We start from the raw sequence: 22,880 nt of genomic DNA, 5'->3' as shown, positions 1-22,880 counted from the left end.
TGAATCCTGTTTAAGATCCTCTATCTCTGCCCCTTCCCTGCTCATGCACTTACTCATGCTCTCTCTAAATACTAAATAAATAAAAATGTTAAAAATAATACTTTTATTGGATAAATGTTACTATTATGTTTTCATCCATTGGTGCAAAAGAAATTAGGTGACTTCCAAAGATCATGAAGGTATAATTAGCATAGTCAGAATTCAAAGCCCTCCTTGCTTTGTATGTAATAAAATCAAAAGAAAACAAAATTATGTCATGACTTCCCCAATCCCCAATTGTTTAGGATGATTTGGGTGACTGGCACTAGGTTTCTCTTCCTTTGTTTGTTACAGCAGTACTGACAAGATACAGCCAGACAACATATAATAAGAGAGGGGGGATGCACCGTGACTACCAAATCTATGGAGGCCAAGTAACCTCTGATTAGAGGATCAGTAGGAATTATCCTTTGCTTACCTTCTAAATGAAATTTAAAAATTTATCTTCTTTCACAATGTCTGAACACAATTCTGCTATGGAGAGAATTCTCATTTTTATAGATTCCTAGCCACTAAAGAGTCTTTATAAAATTCTTCTAGAAAATCTTTATGAAGATAAAAAATGTAGGTCATTAGAGGCTAGATATAAAACCATTTTTTCTCATTGAAGAGACCACCTGCATTGTCTTCAAGCCACCTCCTGCTAAAGTCACCCTAAGAAAGTCTGAAAGATCAGGGATGGTTGAATAGCTGAATTTGACTTTTTCACTTGAAGTTTGACAATTCTATCATCAAGGTATGGAATCAAGTGGTTTTCAGTGAGAGAAGAAATCATTAAGCAAGATTACATGTGAGAAAAGATACAATAAGTAATTAGTACGTTAATCATGTCTGAACATTAGACACTGAGCTTGGCAAACATTTGAACAGGGAATTTCCTTTCAACTGCTAATGCTTATATGGTAATATATATTAAACACTAAATCAGTTTTAGAGTTTGGTTCAGATATTGCTACTAATTAGTTTTGGCTGATATTGAAGTATTTTGTATGCTCCATTTATAAAAGCACTGCTTGCCCATCTGTTCATAGGTTGAAAGTGATTAAAGGGTACTTATTTTGGCTGTTCTAAAAGCCAAATACTTTTTAAGCTGCAAATATGTGACAAAACCAGCTGAGGTTGCCAAGTTCAGAAATATATTAAAAGAGATTTGCGATGTTTCCCTCCCCCAATTCCTCTTCCAACCTGCATTATCAAAAAGTAAATATCACTGTTTTCTCGATTAGACTAGCATGCTCTTTGTCCAAATGCTTTGTAATTTCGTTATAATTTTCACAATTTACCCTGATTTGGATCCTCTGCTACCAAGCTGTGTTGAGGGCTTTCGTTTCCTGTACTTGCAGCCTTGAAGTAGAAACATGTGATGCCCTCGTGCTTTGAATGCCAGATTTGAAAGCAACGTGGGTAACGAGTGAAATAAGTTTGTGGCCTACTTTAATCCACTACATGAGATCTGTTTAGTTTGAAAACAATGCATTTAAATTCAGAGTGGGGTTTTTAAAAAAAGATTTTTACGAACAGGGATGCACTACATTTCCATGAATAATATAGTCTCAATAATATTTAAAATTTTTAAGTAATCACTACACCCAATGTGGGGCCCGAACCCACAACCCCTAGATCAACAGTCACATGCTCTTCTGACTGAGCCTGCCAGGCGCCCCTCATCTTAATACTATTTAATACTACATTTCCAAATCTTCCCAAGGGATTAGTGCTTCATACTAGCAAAGCCTATATACTTCAAAAATCAGAACGCGGTTCCTGGGACTTTTAAAAATAAGATGCAATCTCCTGAAGTGGTCTAAGATAACACCACTTTAATCCAAACATAATGTTTAGCTTCAATATCTGAATGAAATTCATTTTCTACTGTTCTTTATATACTCCATTTGTATTTTGATCATTTCCAATTGTCAGCCTGCCAGACCCTCCTCAGACCAAGTGGCCTCTTATTTTTGGCTGTTCCCAGTAGCACAGCAATCTCTTAAAGTAGAGCATATTAAAGGGCGGGGTCAACATTCTATTTAAAGTCTATGGGGGTAGGGGTGCCTGGGTGGCTCAGTCTGTTAAGCAGCTGACTTCAGCTTGGGTCATGATCTCGCAGTCCATGGATTCAAACCCTACACTGGACACTGTGCTGACAGCGTGGAGCCTGGAGCCTCCTTTGAATTCTGTGACTCTCTCTCTCTGCCCTGCCCCCCCCCCCCGCTTGCACTCTGTCTCTCTCTCTCTCAAAAATAAATCAGCATTAAAAAAACAGATTAAAGTCTCCGGGGATATTTGCTTTAGTTTACTACCTGAAGTTCTCTAACTAGCACCTCTCCAGCAGTGCAAGTGATATAATGGGCTGGCAGGATTTCCTCTTCTTGCCCCTAATGAAATTCTCCCAGCCCATTATGTCATATCTAGGGAAAGATGGGTTTTATTATTACTGCTGCTGCTGCTTGGTTTCAATTTATCAACAGCTTTTCCTCAAAACAGCTTAGAAATATCTAAATTTCAAATTCAGTTTTAAAAAACACAATTATTCTTTCCCTCACATATAAACATTTTGGAGGAGCACTTATTTATTGAGAATTAAAATGAAATTGTCATTTTACACAGTAGAAAAACAAAAGCAGAAAGGAAATGCTATTTTTGTTCAAATTTAATTGATTCTGATGTTACGGTCAAAGTAATCTATGATGCACTTTCAGGGAATTCTCTTTAATATAAACATTTAAAACTCCTTTTTATTGTGCCTACACATTTTATCTGTAGGGCACTGAAAAACCTTACCCTGAAGATACATGCCTGAGATGACTAGGATGTTTACGCCATAGGTGTAATAGGAGCTGATTTTTCTGTGGCACAGTGACCAGAATTGTCAATTTTTCATGAGCTTATCTACAAAATTGGAAACATGAGTTGTCTACTCTTCCAATATAGTAATTTGCTTATTTCTCTTAGGGTGGCCCTCTTCTCCCAACCCAAACTTTAGTCAGTCCTGGAGGAGATCTGGCTCTGCCCAGCGTCATCTGTCTCTCTCATCGCTGCTCAAAAAGGGCAGACAACGAAGACTGGTGCCTATTCTTAGATTCCTTGTCTCTAGAATAAAATTCAGGTGATTCTAAAAACATTTTCTGATATTACTCTCAATATTTTAGTCCCAACCACATATATGTTTTAGGGACTGCCATTTCCAGGAATTCAGAGATCCTCGTGCAGGCACAAAGAGTAATGATCAGACAGTGGCAGGTCAAATTCTATTAGAAAATCAGGAAACGTGGAGTCTTCAGAGCAACCTGCAGGAGAGAAAGAGGGACTTTATAGCCCCCTTTCTCCTTGTTTCTGCCTCCTTACTTTTCCTCTGTGAGTTCTTCCATGAAATAACTAATTGAAATCTGATTTCCCCTGCTTGAGACACTCATTTACCCTCATTTTACTGGTGGGCAAGATTACTGTAATTTAGAGATGGGAATTTGTGTGTTTTTCCTCCCATGATTCTGCTTGTTGCTCCTCAAGACATTTTCATTCTGATTCCATGCAGAAATCACACTTTCATAGGGGCTTCCCTTTTAATCAGGCCCAGCCATTCTTTTTCCCAGGTACTGGTTCTATGTAGTCAGTTTCTTCCTTACTCACTGCTGCATCCCTCAGCAGACACTGGTGGAATTATGAATAACTCATGCGTATGAGAAACAAAGCAAACTCAAGACTTTTCTAAGTTCTCAGCCATCCCTACTTCAAAGAAGAAAGCAAAAGTCCCCAAATTCAGCCTGTAGCTTAAGCCAATATGCTCCAACATCGTTTTACCAGAGAATCCAGCTATCAGAACTCGGTTACCATTTGTCCTGCCTACTGATGCAATGTATTTCCATCAAATTTGACAAGATTGAAAAAACCAGATGGGTGCTGACCTAATGTTCTTTGGTGACTCTCACCGATGATGGATTCTGGATACATTCAGAGATCTAAGCTGCCAATGATGTACTGACGACCTTGCTCCTGTTTGGGTGTATGGCTTTCTTGAGTAGAATCCTTACACGGGAATATAAACAGTAAAAGGAAGACACCAAAATTCCATAATTAACAACTAAGAGGAAGTTTCAAAATTGTTGGCAATCGTCATAAACAGGGGGCCAACAGTTCCTGAAGATTCAGACTAAACTAGACATTCTAAAAGCCAGGGAATGCTAGGGTAGGTGAAGGATCAGCCCAAAGGACACATCATGCACTATAAAATGATATCAGGGAAAAGAAATGGATAATTGAGGGAATTTTTGACCTGTATTTAGCTACTTTTGTTCTCTTCTTACACTACTGAGATACAATCTTGAGGAAGGCAGACCTGGAATACTGAGAAACATGTGGCCAAATGATAATACTTTGGAGATGGTAGTAGCATTTCCCAGGAGATACAGTTCTTTGGTAGTTATTTTCCCAAATTTCTTCATCTCACAAGATAATGGCACAGGAGTACAACAGGAGAACTACTCTCTATTAACTTGATAATCCTAGCAGAAAGCCACTAAGTCATTCTAGGAATTTACAGAGCTGGAAGTTGAAGGGAACACTGAACATAGTCAAATACACCCACTAGCTTACTAAAGTGTGATCTGAGGACCGACAGCATTTGCTATCCCTTGGAGTTTACTGAAAATGCAGTATTCCATCAGGCTGTATTGGTTCTATGTTGCTCAAGAAGAATGACCGTCATACTAAAAAGGATAGAAGAAACACTCACAGGAGAGAATTCAAACTGGAAAGATTTCATAAACAAAACTGAAGCTGCTCTTAGTTAAATTTTCTGGGCTCACAAAAATAATTTTCCAGATTCATTTATTGATCTGTTGTCTTTGAGAAACTGGACAATGAATGTGATATGAGAATTCTGGAGAATGGCAAATGTCTTCACTTCCAAAGAGGAAAGAGTATAAATATTACATAAAGTATGGACCAATAAGTATGGACCAGATTTTATTAGTTATCAACTGAATGGTATGTAATTAAAGTAGTAATGGTGCCAAGAGTCAGAATGTGTATGAAAAGAATGTCATGCCATCTTGAATTTATTTCTTTTACTTTACTTTAATTATATTACTATTTTTGTCTGGTTTTTACTACATTCATATTATTTATGATGTTTCTGAATGTCAAAAAGGTAATTTTCAAGGTTCTCATAAAATCTTTGTCAACCAGGTAGAGAATTACAGGCTGATTGGGTGGCTTTAGATGATAGGGTGGATATATCATTACCAGCTGAGATAAGGAATATAGGAGAGAAGATTTAGAGAAAGGAATACATAATTATTTCAGTTTTGAGAGATGATTATGGGATATTACAGTAAAGATTCCAAGTACATACCAGTAGAAATGGGAAGAAAAACTACAAATGGCTAGAAAGGGAAGAAAATATATTTGAAGACAAAGAAAAAATCCAAAAATTTAATTCATGCATTGAAAAAATGTCCATTCATTGTAAGATGCTCTTCTAACACTAAGGATACACTATTAAATAAAACATAAAAAAACACCCTGCCCACACTGGGCTTAAATTCCAGTGGGAAAGACAAACAGTAATCACAGTAAACAACTTAACTGCAGAGTATGTTAGAAGGCAATATGTGCTATGATAAAAAAATAAAGTGGGAAGACAATTCAGGAGTGCTACTAGGGGTGGAAGATAAAATTTTAAATGTGTGTCATGGCAGATATAAGATTCTTGAAAAGGTAATATGTAAGGTAAATGTGACAAGGAGCTAAATCCAATGTTTGGATGTGACAGCTTTACAGTTCTTCAATTGGTTAATACATATGATTATACAAAGAATTCCTCTCAGACCCATGGAGATGGTTAAGTATGCTTCCTTCATATTGCAGTTACCACACTACTTTATAATTACTTCTGGGTCTATCACCCCTCTTTACTCTCAGTTCCCTAACAGCAATGGCTTTTCCTTGTGTGCTTGGCAATATTTAGTAAAGAAAGGGAAGAAAAGAGGGGTAGAGAAAGGGAATAAAGGAGGGATGAAAGGAGAACAAAATTAGGACAAATTAGAATATCTGATGTCTCAGAGTTTGCTTGTTTGGGTTTTTATTTGTTTTTCAGAATGTAAATAAATATAAATAAAACATTAAAAAAGACAGAATGTAAATCAATGTGACTATTACTCTTATGAAATGGCCCACCAAAACTGACATAATGATGGGCTTCATGCACTGACCCATGGTGTTGACAGTTTGGTCCCATTCTACCTTGTGCAGATAAAATTACATCTGAAATCTTTTTTTCCCCCCTAAGCAACATACTTTATTTTTTTTTAAGTTTATTTGTTTATTTTGAGGGGGGAGGAATAGGAAGAAAGAATCTCCACACTGACAGTGTGGAGCCTGACATGGGGCTCTATTTCAAAACTGTGAGATCATGACTTGAGCCAAATTCAAGAGTCAGAGGCTTAACCAAATGAGCCACCCAAGTTCCTCTGAGCGTCTTTTCATGCTAAGCAAGATACTTTAAAAAGGATATTTTTGAGTATGGTGGGCATCTGTTCCTTTCCTTTGTTACACACCTCTTGGACTTTTATAGAACAGCACTTCCTCCAGTCCACTCATGTAACTTCTACATGATTTGTCTAGGGCTGATTGTGTCATCCATGCTGAAAGGTCAGCCAGAATAATTCAGGGTGGAGGGGTTAGTGGGTGTGGATGTGTAATAAGAGACCATTCTTTTTGGTAAGAGCAGGAAGTAAGTCAATTGCAAATAGCTGGAAGCCAGCCATTTTCCTTAACCCATGGAGAAAAAGTCTTCAGTAAGAGTATTAAAGCCAAGCAGGAGAAAGCAGAGATTTGAAATGAATGAAGAGAGTACATCTTTAAGACATTACATTTGACCTTTGGACAACATGGGGGTTAGAGGCACTGACCTCCTGTGCAATAAAAAATTGCATAAACCTTCTGACTCCCCCCCAAAATTTAATAGCCTACTGTTGACTGAAGGCCTTACTGATAACATACACATATTCTGTATGTTATATGTATCATATACTGTATTCTTAAATGAAGTAAGTTAGAGAAAAGAAAATATTACTAAGAAAATCATAAGGAAGAGAAAATAGACTTAAAGTATTATACTTAAAAAAAAATCCTCATATAAGTGGGACCTTTGTAGTCTAAACCCGTATTCCTCAAGGGCCTACTATACTTGAGTCTGCTGACCCAGTTGAACTGGAGATGTTAAAAAGATACAAAGAATAGATGCCTACCATATTCTATACTCTTCGAATCTCCATTTACAAGGGGATACAGATTTAAGTATCATTTTGCTTAAATGAAATTGAATTTCATTCTAATGAATATGTTGTAAAACCATTATATGTATATATATATATATACACACATAATACATATACATATATATGTATATATATATACACATACATACATATTTAGGGGCTTAATCTAAAAAGAGAAGACTAGTAACTAGGGTGGTGACTTCAAGAAGACAAAGTCAGGACCATGGATACCAGCTGAAGGGAGATGGGTGATGAGTTTTACACAGAGAACTGTCCGAAAAATCTGAGAAGTTCTTAGAATTAAATGGGATGTCACTTAAACAAAACATTATGAATCCCTGGAATTTTCAAGTAGAGACTATGTGGGTACCATAATATTAAAATGCACCCTTTTGTTAGAGGGTTTCAGTAGAAAATCTCTAAGGTTTTTTAAACTCTGGGATTCTATTATTCTTCAAAAACAAAACACACAATGAAAGTTATCACTAGGGAAATATTATTCCCCATAAATTTATTTTCATAATTGCTCAGGCTGAGTACTTACCCAGAAAAATAACTGTTCATGGAAGATATAAACCATAAACAAGCTAACGTTACATTATTAAGCAGCAAAATTTCAAGAAGGGATCAAAGGCAAGTTATCAGGTGGTAAATTGTAAAACTTGTGTTGAGATAAAATAAGAGGACTTGACCCCCTCCAGGAAAAAATGGTAATGAACAAATACAGTAATTTCCAAGCTATAAAGGAAACATTCAAGAACCCACCTAAATATCCAGACTCTGAAGTATGAATTTCATACTTACATATGGCAATAAATGTACTATGTTTTTATATCAAAAAAGAAAAAATTGAGGATAGGGCAATTTTATGTTTCAGTAACACTGGTTATTTATATCCTGTTACTATTATCCTTTTGGTTCCTGTATACTATAAAATAGTAAGGAGAAAGCATGTAATTATTCCACATCTACATATTTACATGAACTATTTGGACACTTAAAATCTTAAAGAATAGGGGCGCCTGGGTGGCTCAGTTGGTTAAGCATCCGACTTTGGCACAGGTCATGATCTCACAGTCTGTGAGTTTGAGCCCTGCACTGGGCTCTGTGCTGACAGCTCAGAGCCTGGAGCCACCCTCAGATTCTGTGTCTCCCCCTCTCTCTGCCCTTCCCCTGCTCATTATCTGTCTCTCTCTGTGTCTCAATAATAAATAAAAACATTAAAAAATATTTTAATCTCAAAATATAAAAAAAATAACAAGGAACTTCAGGGTTCCAAAATGGTATACTTTTTCACAGATGATGTATTCAAATAACATTTTCATCATCTAGAATTGAAACAAATACTAAAAAGGTGAAAGGTGATGACCAGCCTCTGAACCTACTACAACTAGAAAGTTAATATTATGAATCAACAATAGAATGTTTTTCCTCTTGGATTAAAGATCCATCAACTGTTCTGCTCTTTACTTGCAAATCAGTCAGTCATTAAAAAAAGCAATTATGTGCTTTAGAAATTCAACAAAAGGAAAATTTATCATGAAGATCATATGAATCTTCCAGGGATTAAGAGCTCACTGCAGAAAGACATCACAAGAAAATAAGAGTCTTATTCATAGAATACAATAGGTTACCTGAAGGAAAAAGATTTTGCCATATGGCTAGAGGTACTAAACAAATTCAAGTAGACCTCAAAGAAGACTGTTTATATATATAAAGAAAATAAGAGTACAATGTCATCGTAATAGTACAATACATTGCAATCAATAAAGCTCCTGGCTCACAATTTTCGCTTAGATATTGAGAACAGACTGTGTGCTGATGCATTATTTCCCTTGACCTGAAAATATAAACTGCACTTGATACTTTATATTAAAGATACCATATAAAAATAAGAGAAAAATGAGTTAGGTATAAAGAAGTTAATGAAGAGATTTTTTAAAAGATGATACTAGAAGACAAGATCTTACTTCATTGAAAAATATCAATCTTAGCTTTATTAAGGTAAAAAATAAATATATATACATAATTCATGTACACATTACGTTTTTAAGCTAAAAATTAAGAATTACATCTATTTGTCTTTAATTCTTTCTGCTTTAGGATTATATTAGGTATTTTATTTTAAAAAACAATAAAACTCCCAAAAATGTTCCTTTGACAATTCTAATTGAACTGATATCACATGGCTTTCTTTGAAATGCTTAATTTAGTTTTCCCTTAAATAGGGTCTCAGGCTTTCTCAATCATATTTTAATCTTATGGATATCTAATAATCTGAAACTTGTGCAGTTTTAACAATTTCAAAAGTTATTATTTAAATTGAAATACTGAAGTAGAAATCATTCAGAAATCAATTTTATAAATGCTCATCTATGAAAATTATATTCTAAAAACACTGGGCAAGGGTGTGTATGAAAAAAAAAAAGTTTGCACCAGAATTAGAAAATTAAGGCAATAAGATCACATCTCTCTCACAAAAATACACAAATGTATATATTTAAGAACTCAAAAATAAAAGCAAGCAGCCACTGTTTGGAGTTTGTAACCTACTAAATTCAACCTAAATGTATGGGATTTGAGGATTACAGCTCCTGGTTTCGTAATAACACTAATGAAAAGTCTTATGTACATCTGCACACATATTGGTAGAGGCAAGTGTACCTAAGAATTATGCCATATTTTCTTCTCCTTTTAAATTTTGAGATCTTGATAGTTTAAAAAAATAGGGAGATAAAAGAAAAAGATAGAAATTTGAAACCCTGTCTTTGAGGCTTATTGACAAGTAGGACAGAAATCATCATGACTCTGCCTTTTCGACTATCATTTGCCTACGGAGGGCAACAGGTTCCATTCCCCCTCCAAGAATAAGAGTGGGTGCACCACTTTGCCATAATTCCAGATCAAGTGCAGCAACAGCCTTTTTCATTTGCTTCACTTCCTAGCCCCACATTTTAGCACACAAGAGACTGTCTCCTTAAAAAATAATGCTGAGTGAGCACACAAACCAGTCCTATTTGCCAAATGTAGAGGGTGCCTAGAAAGCTTGTGGGTATGTGTAAATGAATTCCGTCATCTTTTCTTTTTTTTCTATAACAAAGAGGAGGGGGTGGGGGAACAAACTCTCTTGTGTTTACTGTAGCCTGAGAGTGGTAATATATGAATGACATCTTTTTACCCTTGAAATGCAAATGTGCTTTAGAAATTGGCCAGTACCTCACTGAAGTTGACTGATGACTGATAGAAGGTTATAATAAACCTGCCTAATGCAGGCTGTAAGGAAACCTTGAGCTGAAAATATATGGGAAATTCCTCTCTAACAAGAAAAATCCTTCAGGTCAAGCTTACAGTGTCCCAACATTTGGATCTTAAAGTTTCATGGAATTTCTACGACAGAAATGGTGTGGGATTTCAGATAAACAAGAAAATTTTTTTTTCTTTTTTTACAAATAGTTTATTGTCAAATTAGTTTCCACATAACACTCAGTGCTCATCCCCAAAGTGCCCTCCTCCATGCCCATCCCTCCTCCCCCCTACATCCATCAGTCCTCAGTTTTTGTCAGCATTCAAGAGTCTCTCATGGTTTGCCTCTCTCCCTTTCCCCCACCATTTCCACCCTTCTTCTCCCCCTTGGTCCTCCGTCAAGTTCCTCCTAATCCTCCTATACGTGCAAACATATGACATTTGTCCTTCTCTGCCTGACTTATTTCGCTCAGCATAACACCCTCAAGGTCCATCCATGTTGCTACACATGGCCAGATTTCATTGTTTCTCATTGCCATGTAGTATTCCATGGTATAGATAAACCACATCTTCTTGATCCATTCGTCCGTTGATGGACACTTAGGCTCTTTCCATGTTTTAGCTATTGTGGAGAGTGCTGCTATGAACATTGGGGTTCATGTGCTCCTATGCTTCAGCATTTCTTTATCCCTTGGGTAAATTCCTAGCAGTGCTATTGCTGGGTCATAGGGGATTTCTATTGTTAGTTTCCTGTGGAACCTCCACACTGTTTTCCAGAGGGGCTGTACCAGTTTACATTCCCACCAACAGTGTAGGAGGGTGCCCTAAACAAGAAAATATTAATATTGTTTCACTAAGATATTTTCAATGAAATGTGTCTGCATGTGATTTATAGTTTTATACTGTTCACCACTTTGCCTTATTTTTACATTGCTTCCTTCTCCCTGGGATTCTATTCTAGTGGCACTTTTTAATCACTAGAGCCACTCTAAGATTTGCTAATTCAATAAGTACACAGTTTCAGTATACTTCTCTTCAGTGATCATCAGAAAGGCAGTTAAAATTTTAGATAATAAATGGCATAAAGCAGCATGACTGGTAAGAATATTGAGGGAGGTGCCTAAGTGGCTCAGTTGGTTGAACATCTGACTCTTGATCTTGGTTCATTCAGGTCATAATCCCACAGTTTGTGGGATAGAACCCTGTGTCAGGCTTTGCACTGACAGTACAGAGCCTGCTGGGGATTCTTTCTCTCCCTCTTTGCTGCCCCACCCACCTCTCAAAATAAACAAACATTAAAAAAAAAGTACTGAGAATTAAGGGTTGGATCCTAGTTAACAGTTCTCTTTTCTTACTTTTGAACCTAAAAGTCACTTAATCTTTTCGAATCTCAGTTTTCTCAACTAGAAACTTAAAGTATTAAATCAAAAGACCTCTAAAGTTCCCTTTAGCCATCATTCTCTAAAATATTTAAGATATCCCTGCAAAAATCAGCTAGATATTCCTGCAAAACTTTCGACAGCTCTTTATGCCTGCAACAGATGGTAGACTGTACAGGAAAATGTTTAGCATTCAGATTAGCTAGCTGGCTCCAGTAAAATAACTATAATAAACACTCATCTTTCAGACTGTACAATTTTTTAATCATTGAAAGGGCTGGACTAGATTTTCATTTAGTGACAGCTATGAGGAAAAAAAGACTTCCTGGTCAAACTAACCTGTTAAAGAATATTTATAGAAAAAAAACTTACATAAGGAGATCAGCTAGTCTTAACACCATTAAATTATTATAAAAAATAGCATTCTTTTCTTTAAAGCAATTTTTTGGGGGGGAAAGTTTTTATGATAACAAATTCTTTAATAGATATGAGTTATCCAAATTTTCTATCTATTCTTGTGTCAGTTTTGGCATGCTATCTTTTTTCAAAGAATTTGTCCATTTATCTTTGCTGTTGCACATAGTGGGCATGAAGTCATTCACATTTCTTTCATTTTTAATATTGGAATTTGTGTTTTATCTCTTCTTTGTCTTAATCAGTTTTGTAATGACCTGACAAATTTTATTAATGTTTTCAAAGAACCAACTTTTGGCTGTGTTAATTTGCTATACTGTTTCTGTGTTATTTATTTCATTGCTTTCTTATTTCTATAATGAATGTTAAATGTGCACTTAGAATGTATATTGTACAGTTGTTGAATGTAGTCTTCTATAAATGTCAAGTAGGTCAAATTAGTTGGTAGCTTGTTCAAATCTGCAATATCACTATTTATTCTTTTGACTAATTTTCCTATTATTAAAAGAGGCATGGGAAAAATTTCCAGGCATATTTATGAAGTTGTTGTCCAGTTTATTTTTTAATCTTGCTTTATTTTTGCTTTATTTATGTTGAATCTCCATTACTAAGGCATACACATTTAGGATTATTATCTAATTCTGATTAATTGACTCTTTTATAATAATGAAGTATCTTATTTTCTCTGGAAATTGTCCTTGAACACTACTTTGATGTTAAGATAGCCACTCTAGCACTTTTCTGCTAGCTTTTGTTCATTGTTTATAATTTTCTATCCTTTTATTTCCAATTAATGTTTTTACATTCATCTTTTAGAGAGAGTAGAGAGTTGGTTCTTACTTTTTTACCCAGCCCAACAAGCTCTTACATTTAAATACAATGTTTACTCTGTATATTTAATATAAATGTCACTACAGTTGGGTTTAAGTCTACCATTTTGTATTGTTTTTTTATTCACTCAGTATGTTCCCCTTTTCTGCCTTCTGGGTTAACCAGTTTTTGGTATGCCATTTTAGTTTCTGCACTACTTTTAGGTTTGCCTTTTTGTATTAGTGGTTGCTCTAGGAATTGTAATATGCATTCTTAACTTATCATACTGTTTAGAGTTAATATTGCTATACATAAAATGAAAGAAACTTCCAAGAGAATAACTCAATTTCTGTTGCTATTATTGCCACACATATTTGCATGTACCTAACTTATAAGTAAGGTAATAATGTTATAAATTTGAAGTAAATGGTCAATATTAAATAAATTTTTAAAAATTATTCTTTTAAATTGATCAGCATATATTTTCTATTTTCATGTTCTTTATTTCTTCTTGTAGATTAAAATTCCCATCAGGTGTCATTTTCTTTCAGCATGAAGAACTTCCTTTAACATTTGTGAAGGGCAGATCAGCTGACAATAAATTCTCATTTCTTTAACTGAAAAGTGCTTTTTCAGCTTTAATGTTATGTGATAGTTTCATTAGATATAGAATTAGCAGTTGATAGTTATTTTTTCTTTCAGGATGTTAAATATATAATTTCATTCCCTTCTGTCCTTCATCATTTCTCAGGAGAAGACATCCATCATTCTCAAAATTATAACTCTCCTCATAATGTGTATCCCACGTTCCTGGGCCCTCACTTATTTCCAAAGATTTTTCTTTGCCTTTGATTCTCAACTCTGACTATGCTGTACCTTCATGGGGGTTTTCTTGTATTTATCTTGCTTATATTTGATGATCTGGGATATGTAAAGATGTTTTTCATTAAATTTTGGAAAAATTCAGCCATTATTTCTCTTCTCCTTCTGAGACACCAATTTATATATTATAGTCCACTTGATATTAAATTATAGGTCAGCCAGGTTTTAGTCATATTGTTTCTCAATTATGATTTACTTTGCTTCAGATTAGTTCCTACTGATTTACAAGTTTAATGACTTTTTCCACTGCCTTTCCCAATATGCTGTTAAACCCACCCAACGATACTTTCATATAAGATACTGTATTTTTCAGTTTCAGAATTTTTATTTGATTAGTTTTTATAGTTTCTATTTCTGCACTGGCATTCTCTATTATTACAAACATCTTTTCCTTTAAGTTTTTGAATATCAACAATAGCTGCTTTTAAACTCTTTGCCCATTAATTCCAACATCTAGGATATCTTTTTCTTTGCTGTAAACCATATTTTCCTGTTTCTTCATGTCTAGTATTTTATTTATTGTATACTAAACATTTTACATATAGAGATTCTGAATTATGTTACTGTCCTTGAAGAAATGTTGCTTTTTTATCATTCTATTTGGTGGCTGAATTACTAATTTATCATCTTGAACTTGTCAAGGCTTGGTTTTATACTTTCATCAGGGCAAATCAATTTGTTTTGTCCTTATTACTAAGGGTAATCCCTTATTCCTAAGATATAGTTTCCACTCCTTAGGTGTTGGTCTTCTAAGACTTTCATGGAAAGACTGAGGTGTTCACTCATTCCCCATCACTCAATAGGACTTAAATTCTAATTTTTAACTCCTTCCATCACGAACAACAATGGAAAACTATGCCTAGGCTTTAAGTACCATAGATGTAAAGAGTCTATCTTGTTCACTCTGTCTTTAGCACATAAAATAGCAGGTGCTTCATATTTGTTGTTAAATAAATAAATTATAAAAGACTGAAAGAAAATTTTCTCAATACAACAAGATATAAATCTGCTTTTCCTTTTCCTCTGGACATTGTTCACTTATGCAATTATATTTTCTGGGCTCTACTATATTCCAGAGATTATGCCAGGAGGTATAAATAAAAATGAAAACAAAATCAACAATCCTTGCCTTCACAGAGCTTGAAAGTTTAGTTATGGATCATTCTGGCACCATTTAGATTATAGTATTATAGCTATAAGTCTGTAATTAAAGAACCTAGTTTTGAATCCAGTCAATTGATATCTAGCTGGATGACCTCAAATGACAAATTCAAGCTCACTTTTCTCATCCATAAAATGGTGATAACAAAATACTTATATCACTGTGTTCTTATAGGAGTTATATGGAAGTACAAAGTCAAGTACACAATAAGCCCAGGCTGAGTGTTATTGCTAAATTTATTATGAGACTAGGTCTCAGGTAATATTCAGTCTTAAATTGGACAGTTATTTATTGAATATTTAAATAATTGCATTGCATTTTTCATAGCAATATTTGGCCTAGATTTGCTGTAAGTGCAATTCCACAGTACTTGAAACTTAGAGTCATATGTATTTTGGAATTTACATTTTTTTGCAAATTTTAGGAAGTTAATATAGTATATTTATCATATATTATGTAATACTCCAGCAGGGTCTGAGGCGGTGTCCTAATATAAAACACATCAATATTAATTAGCTAATGTAATTAATGTCAATATGTAGGCAAAATATGAATATTCATATAAAATAGGAAAAGTAAAAACTGAATAATCATAGTCACTTGTCACTTGAGATTAGGTTTTAGACAGTAGGGAATTTTAGCACCACCTTAAGTGACATCAACTTTCAGTTTCTAGAACTTTCTGAGTTTTGGACTTATGGAGGAGAAATTATGGACGTGGTAGAGCCACATAGTTTGAGTAAATAAGAGGAGGAATAAAGAAGGATATAAAGTAGGAGAAGGTAGCGAGAAAAATATCTTTAAATAAACCCGTATTTATGGGGGCTTAGATTTCTACACTGGTAGCTCTGACAAACTTCAGTCTCCAAGGTCTACACCTTTGCTATATGCATCTACGTGGCCTGGTATAGCACTTTGCACCTCATTAGTACTAAAATAATATTTAGTGGGTTAATGAATAAATGTATTACCAATGAATAAGAAAGCACAATTGTGAAACCTGCCCTTCAGAGAATGTTCACTGTTACCTTTCCACAATCCCTTCTTTCCTTCACACTGTCCTTCACACTATCTCACAAAATCAGTAGTTTTTCACAAAAGGTTGTCAACAAATTTGATACATATAATAGCAAAACAATCTTAAGATTCTCTCATAGAGTCATTGAAAGGCATGCCTTTACCATAACAAATTATAGTACTCTCATTTCTAATAAACAAAACAGCTGAAACATTGTACACTATTGTTTACACTGTGTAAACAATATTGTTTCAGCCTGGTCTACTGAATGATCATTAATATACTCAGAAAGCTTGCCTTAGTCAAATTAAGTGGAAACACTAAAACATATATGTTAATAAACTCAAGCTTTCAACCACGTGCACCTCTTTAAACCTAGATACTTAAGTCAAATTAAAACAAAAACAAGCATATTAATTTATACTTTTCTGCTATCACATAAAAGATATACCTGGGTTGTGGCTTTGGTTCTGGTTGGATAGGCTGTTGCTCTTTCTTCAGTAAGTTTTTCTAGAATAGAGAAAGAAGACTTAACATAACTTCATATAACATAACTTCATAACTCTTCAATGTCTGAAAAATTCTAATTTCACTAATATTCTATTATCAAATGAAGAAAGAACCATTCCATTCTAATCTATCTTACAAACCTAAACACTGATGTAAATTTTTCAGTAATGTCAAAGGCCCTCGAATGTCAGGAACCAGGAGACCATTGGGGAAATGCACAACCACAAGTGGATAGAACATGAACTTGTAGATTGTGTGAGCCACAGATGGCTACATCCTGTTGCAGGTCTCACAAGGAGGCTTATATCATTGAACTCCAACCTAACTGGCATAGTAACCTATCATAAATAGACTAATGTTAATTATTTTTTACCTACATCAGTCATAATTCTTTCAAAATAACTTATAAAAGTCTAAGGTTTTTGCCTTTATATACTCTGTCTTTCTCCTCCTTCAGGTTCCTCCTGAATCTGTGTCTCCTGGATTAGAATTCCTAAAGACCTCAAATAAACTTTTGGTCTGCTTTCCAGCCTAAATACTTTTCTGTTTGATGAAACTCAGAGGAGTATAATCATTGGACCTCCTCCAGCATCTTTTGGCACCCAGGAATACAATTCCTCCTGATCATTTCAGTCAGCAAATATCCACACAAATCTATTACAGATGAGAATTTATTTATTTACTTATATGTCCCCATCTTATAAAATAAAGATTCAAGGTAACTTACAAAAAATATAGTACATGTTACAAAGGAAAATAACAAAACCAAGTTAAAGGAAATATATAGACAGAAAGATAGTATCAAGTATTTTCTGATAATTTTCTCACACAGATTTTGCTCTCCAATTCCTAGCTACCAAAATGTTATAGACTGAGTTGTGTTTCACCAAAATTCATATATTGAAGTCCTAATCTTCAATGTGGCAGTATTTGGAAATAAGGTCTTTAGGGGGTAATTAAGGTTAAATGAGCCCATAAGGATGAAACCCTAATTCAATAGAACCGGTGGCCTTATAAAAAGAGGAAGAGATGCCAGGGACACATGTGCACAGAGAAACACCAGGAAGCAGCCATCTGTAAGTGGAGGAGAGAGGAGTCAGGAGAAACCAACTCTGCCAGCATCTTTGTCTTAGACTTCTAGTTTCCAGAACTGTGAGAAAATTAATTTCTATTATATAAGCCACCCACTCTGTGGTATTCTATTATGTCAGGACTGGCAAGCAACCAATACACAAAGTAATGAAGAAAACATGGTAGTTATGACATTCACAATGTCTATAAGAAAAGCAAATTTAATTTCTAGCCTAGTATATTGTTATGATCAGCTTCAACAGCATATCTTCAAGAATTACATGAGAGTGTTTAATGGGCATTTTTTTTAAAGACAATCCTTCATTATCTGTCAACATTAGAAAGAACAACCAGGAAGATAATTCTACATGACTTTAGAATAACTGGGCCATTCCCTACTGGTCATTCTGTGTGATCCAAAGGTTAAAGTGATACTTAGAGGCATTGATGAATTGCATATCTGCATTATAATCTGCCATGACAATTATTTTGCACAAAATAGCAAGGATCTCAAAATAGAGGAATTTGAGGTAATCATGATAAATGAGTAAAACGTTAATGGACTTTGGACTATTGGTTTTGTCTTCTCCCTCAGACTCTATAAGAAATCAGGAATAGAAAATGTCTTGGCTATTGTTATATGGTATGCTCATGATACCACAAGGAAATGCTTATTTTAGTTTTGCTTTTCAGTTTCAAATATGTGTTTAACCACTATTTGACAGCTGAAGCTAAAGTCTCTTATATAAAATCTCAAAATATATAAAGGAAAAACATAAAGACAACAAGTGAAAGAAAGTTGTGTTTGTATTGCAAAAACCCCTCAATGTTAGGACATAAGAATGATCGTTTTAAAAATTTTAAACAAATTATAAGTCTCTCTTTTAGAGTTAAACTCATTCTGTGTCATACTACTCTCTCAGATGCAATCTAACTTGTATATGTTAATTTTGAATTTGATGCCATTCATTTTTTAAGATCAAAGATTAACTTGTCTTCTATCATTAGGTTAGAATGCAACAATCACATTGAGAATTAGTTTGTAACCTCTTTCAACTATTTGTTACTTTTAGAATTCCCGGATGATGTTTTCATTTTCAAAGTAAGCCATTATCCACAAGAATAATACTGTAATTAAAAAAAAAAATTATGAACAATATGTAGGTCACCATAAAATGTGAAGCAGGACCTACATATTTCAAATATTGCCCTCAGGATGTTCTATGACACATATTCATGACTACAAAAATACTAATGGCTACAAAAATTAATTTTAACCAGTATATTCCATACTTTTGCAAAAAACAATGTGCTTGGCTTGGAATACACTGTCCATTTGTGATACTACAATTTATACTTGCCAACTTGATATTTTTTAACTGCTTTCTTCTTGGCCAGACTAACTGAATTGGCATGTTCTCCATGATGAAGGGTGTCAAGTGTGAAGGCGGCTAAGTAAAACAGTCTCAGACAAACATTTTTGAGGATTTTCACTACTAAAATAGTTTCTGGTTTTTTCCAATTATCTTCTTGCAACTGCATGGTCTTCACAACCTCCATTGTGCCTTTCTCTTCTTATTTAATAGAAATTAAAAACTGGTTTTTGTTTTGGATTTTTTCTGGATGGGGAGTGGTCTCCTTTTGGCAAAATCAACGGCAGTCCTATTTGAGAGGTGCTGTGGGCTTTTTCTACGTGTAGTGTTCTACATATTTATATATTCAAATCTCAAGTCCATCCTGCCTTAATGTTTCAACTCTAATCTTTCTCAAAGTGTTTCCTCTTTCCATAGGAATGACCTGCTTCTTTAAACTACTTTAAGCTCCTAGTCTCTCAATGACCATCCATTTGGTGATTCATTCTAAATACTTTATTTTATTTTATTTTTGAGAGAGAGAGGGCACAAGTGAGCAAGGGGCAGAGAGAGGAAGAAAGAGAGAGAGAATCCCAACTGCAGAGCCTGAAGCGGGGCTCGAAGTCAGGAACCACTAAGATTATGATCTTGTTGATGCTTAATCGACTGAGCCACCCAGGCACCCCACATTCTACATAAATACTTGATGTAAATTGTAAGTCATTTATTAAACCCTCATGTCAAAATTTTCAAAAAATTTTAGTAAAAAGCGAAAGATTTATTCGATCTGAAGAGAAACCAGAGTATGAAATTTTCAAAAAATTTTAACAACCTGTGTGTTATTTATTCCAAACCACTTTTCAGACTCCTTTCCCCCACATATTTTCTCACATCGTACAATTTAACTGGTACCAAAATTAATTCTGATAATTTACACAATATTATTACACCTCCAGCTTCTTCTTAGAAGCAGCTGTCTAATCCATCAATTCTCCTCTTCTTTCCAAATCTCATCTGGATTTTTTTTCCTTTTGACAATGCTGCTAATTTCTCTCATAGTGTAATGATTAAATTTTTTATTAACCACAGATGAAATATGGAAGAAAGTCTTTCATTTTGCCTATTAACTCTAAGACATTTTTCTGTTTTTTAATGTTTTTATTAATTTTTGAGAGAGAGAGAGACAGAATGTGAGCAGGGGAGGGGCAGAGAGACAAAGGAAAACAAAGAATCTGAAACAGACTCTAGCCTCTGAACTGTTAGCACATAGCCCAACGTGGGGCTTGAACTCACAAACCGTGAGATCATGATCGGAGACAAAGTTGGATGCTCAACAGACTGAGCCACCTAGGAGCCCCTTCTTAGACATATTTCTATAATATGAGTATCAGTGTGGAATTCTAGAATATTTTTACTATAAAAAGGTAATCTATAATTGGCATATTACACCTCCAATACTTACCCCAAATGTGGGTGAAGGGCATTTTCTAAATAGCGAGGAATTTTCATAGTTTTAAACAGCTTTGTGACCCAACCAGAAGTCTATATAAACACACCATTAAAGGTAAAGTTAAAGGTTTGTTTAAAAGTAGGTAACTGTGAAGAGAAAATCATTAATAGCATATACATATAAAATTACAATTACACATTAAAACATGTGAAATAAACTGAAAATCTTTTTCTGCCAGGCTTGACTATTAACACTTGAGTTTCCCCAGCAGAAGTCAGTCATGTCACTAGCACCTTCTGTGAAATAGCAGTAAGATTCCTCCTTTATATTGCTATTGCTTCTTGTATAAGAAGTGGTTTAAAGGGAAGAATGTCAAGAGCTTGCACACATGCAGAACCAGAAGGCACCAAACACATCATTCTGGGATTTTTCACAAGTCAGTATCTTTGTATTATTAAATTTTAGAACTTCTCCAAACACATAAAACCCACAGGAGGATTTTCAAGCCATAGAACTGCCCTTAGGAAGTTTGATATGCCCAAGAAACTCATAGATTCCCAAAATCACCTCATGAAGCAAAAAAAGCACCCATTTTGGAAGATTACATGTGGTATTTTCTTCACAGCTCTTAAGAAAAATGGAGGGATTCCAAAGGTAATACTGGCCACTCTGTAATGGCCATTCAACTCTCAGAACAGGGAAGACTGAACCTCAACAACACAGGTTGTTTATTTACCAGCCACTAGATAAAGTTTCTTTAACCTCCAAGAGAAATCAAAACTATAGGAATTTATTCTTCTAAATGTAGAAATTTAAGAGTAAAATGGAAGATAATAAAAAGACTAATGAGAGGAAGAAGCTGGAGTTTACATTCCAATATAAGTCCCTCTGAACGTTGAAATCTATTTGTAAAAGATATAATAGGGCCATTGTTTCTAGAGATATGTTCATAATAACAAATCACAGCATAATACTATAATAAATTCTGAAAATGAAAAATGAGATATTTTAAATGCATAGCTGAGTTGATGGGAAATTAATAGAAATTCTTTCTGGTCAAAAATAACAAGAAATGTTGAATTTACTGTTGTATTAGATCTGGAGCCCATCTTTATCTTGAGGACTGCATAGCAATTCCTGACAACCTAGAGTCTGGGTTCTAATGAGCCACATGCCCTGAAGATGGAAGACACAACTGAAGCCAGAGAATGAAAGAATGTCAGAGTTAAAAAGTCTCCTTCCAAAAACCTGAGTACTACAAATACAATATCCTTAGAGTATAAACAAGGATTTAAAATTTCCCTATAAATGGGGTGCGTGAGTGGCTCAGTTGGTTGAGCATCCAACTTTGGCTCGGGTGATGATCTCACAGTTCATGAGTTCAAGCCCCGCATCAGGGTCTGTGGTGACAGCTCAGAGCCTAAAGTCTGCTTTGGATTCTGTGTCTCCCTCTCTATTTGCTCCTCCCCCACTTGGTCACTCTCTGTCTCACTCAAAAATAAACACTTAAAAATTTTTTTAATAACTAATAAAATTTCCCTATAAAGAGACAGAAAGAAATAGAGAGAAAAAGAAAGAGATACTATGAGACTACATCTCTGTCACCATCTAAGCCCTGGGTGGCTCTGGGCTCCTGAACATCCCCCCTCAAAAACAAATGAAATGCAAAAGTTTAGAATAAAGTGGTCTCAGGTTGGTAGAGCTCTAAAACACCTGGTAAAAGCAAATGTCAATCATGTTTTAAAGACTGCAATTTGAATGCAGGTTTCAAAGAATTCTTACAACAAAATACCAAGAAAAATGAGTTCAAAATCAGAAAAGTCATTAAACATAAGAAAACAAGAAATCAACAAGTCAGAGAAACAGTAAAATACATATTTAGAACTTCAAAGACTGTAGTACTATAATTAAGATATATAGAACATAAAATAAGAATAAGTTTTTATTTCTACATTATAGAGAAATAGATTAAAGGGACCAAAATTTTTAAAAATTGACTAAGCTGACTTGGAAAATAATAAGTAGACATTCAAAAAATGAAAAATAATAATTACTAAAATCAAAAACTCAATGAAAAGATAACCAACAATCTGAAGGAGAAATCGGGGTGGGGTGGGGGTGGTGGAAGAAGACCAATGAGAGACAGAAACGGTAAAATGAAAAATCAAAAAGGCAAAGGATGAAACTGAGTGAAAGAAGAAAGAGAAGAACGGAAGGCAGAAAGTATCTGAAGAGATAATGGCAGAAGTTTTTGTTGTTGTTGTTGTTTTTCT

At 34.6% G+C, this 22,880-nt stretch overlaps 1 protein-coding gene across 1 annotated transcript in view; it reads right to left on the bottom strand.

Annotated features, from left to right (window-relative positions):
- IQCM (IQ motif containing M) overlaps positions 1-22,880 on the bottom strand; it is a gene marked incomplete at its 3' end in the record, with an annotated part of 223,658 nt that overhangs the window by 7,819 nt on the left and 192,959 nt on the right. Inside the window, exon 8 of the mRNA XM_039223934.1 lies at positions 16,676-16,734. Within this exon, the coding sequence (XP_039079865.1) occupies positions 16,676-16,734 (59 nt within the window). The remainder of the gene's footprint in view (positions 1-16,675; positions 16,735-22,880) is intronic.

This window comes from Hyaena hyaena, unplaced genomic scaffold (genome assembly GCF_003009895.1).
Source record: "Hyaena hyaena isolate Hyena2069 unplaced genomic scaffold, ASM300989v1 scaffold_1511, whole genome shotgun sequence".
Taxonomy (NCBI): Eukaryota; Metazoa; Chordata; class Mammalia; order Carnivora; family Hyaenidae; genus Hyaena; species Hyaena hyaena.
This window is presented reverse-complemented; position numbering and strand designations above follow the sequence as displayed.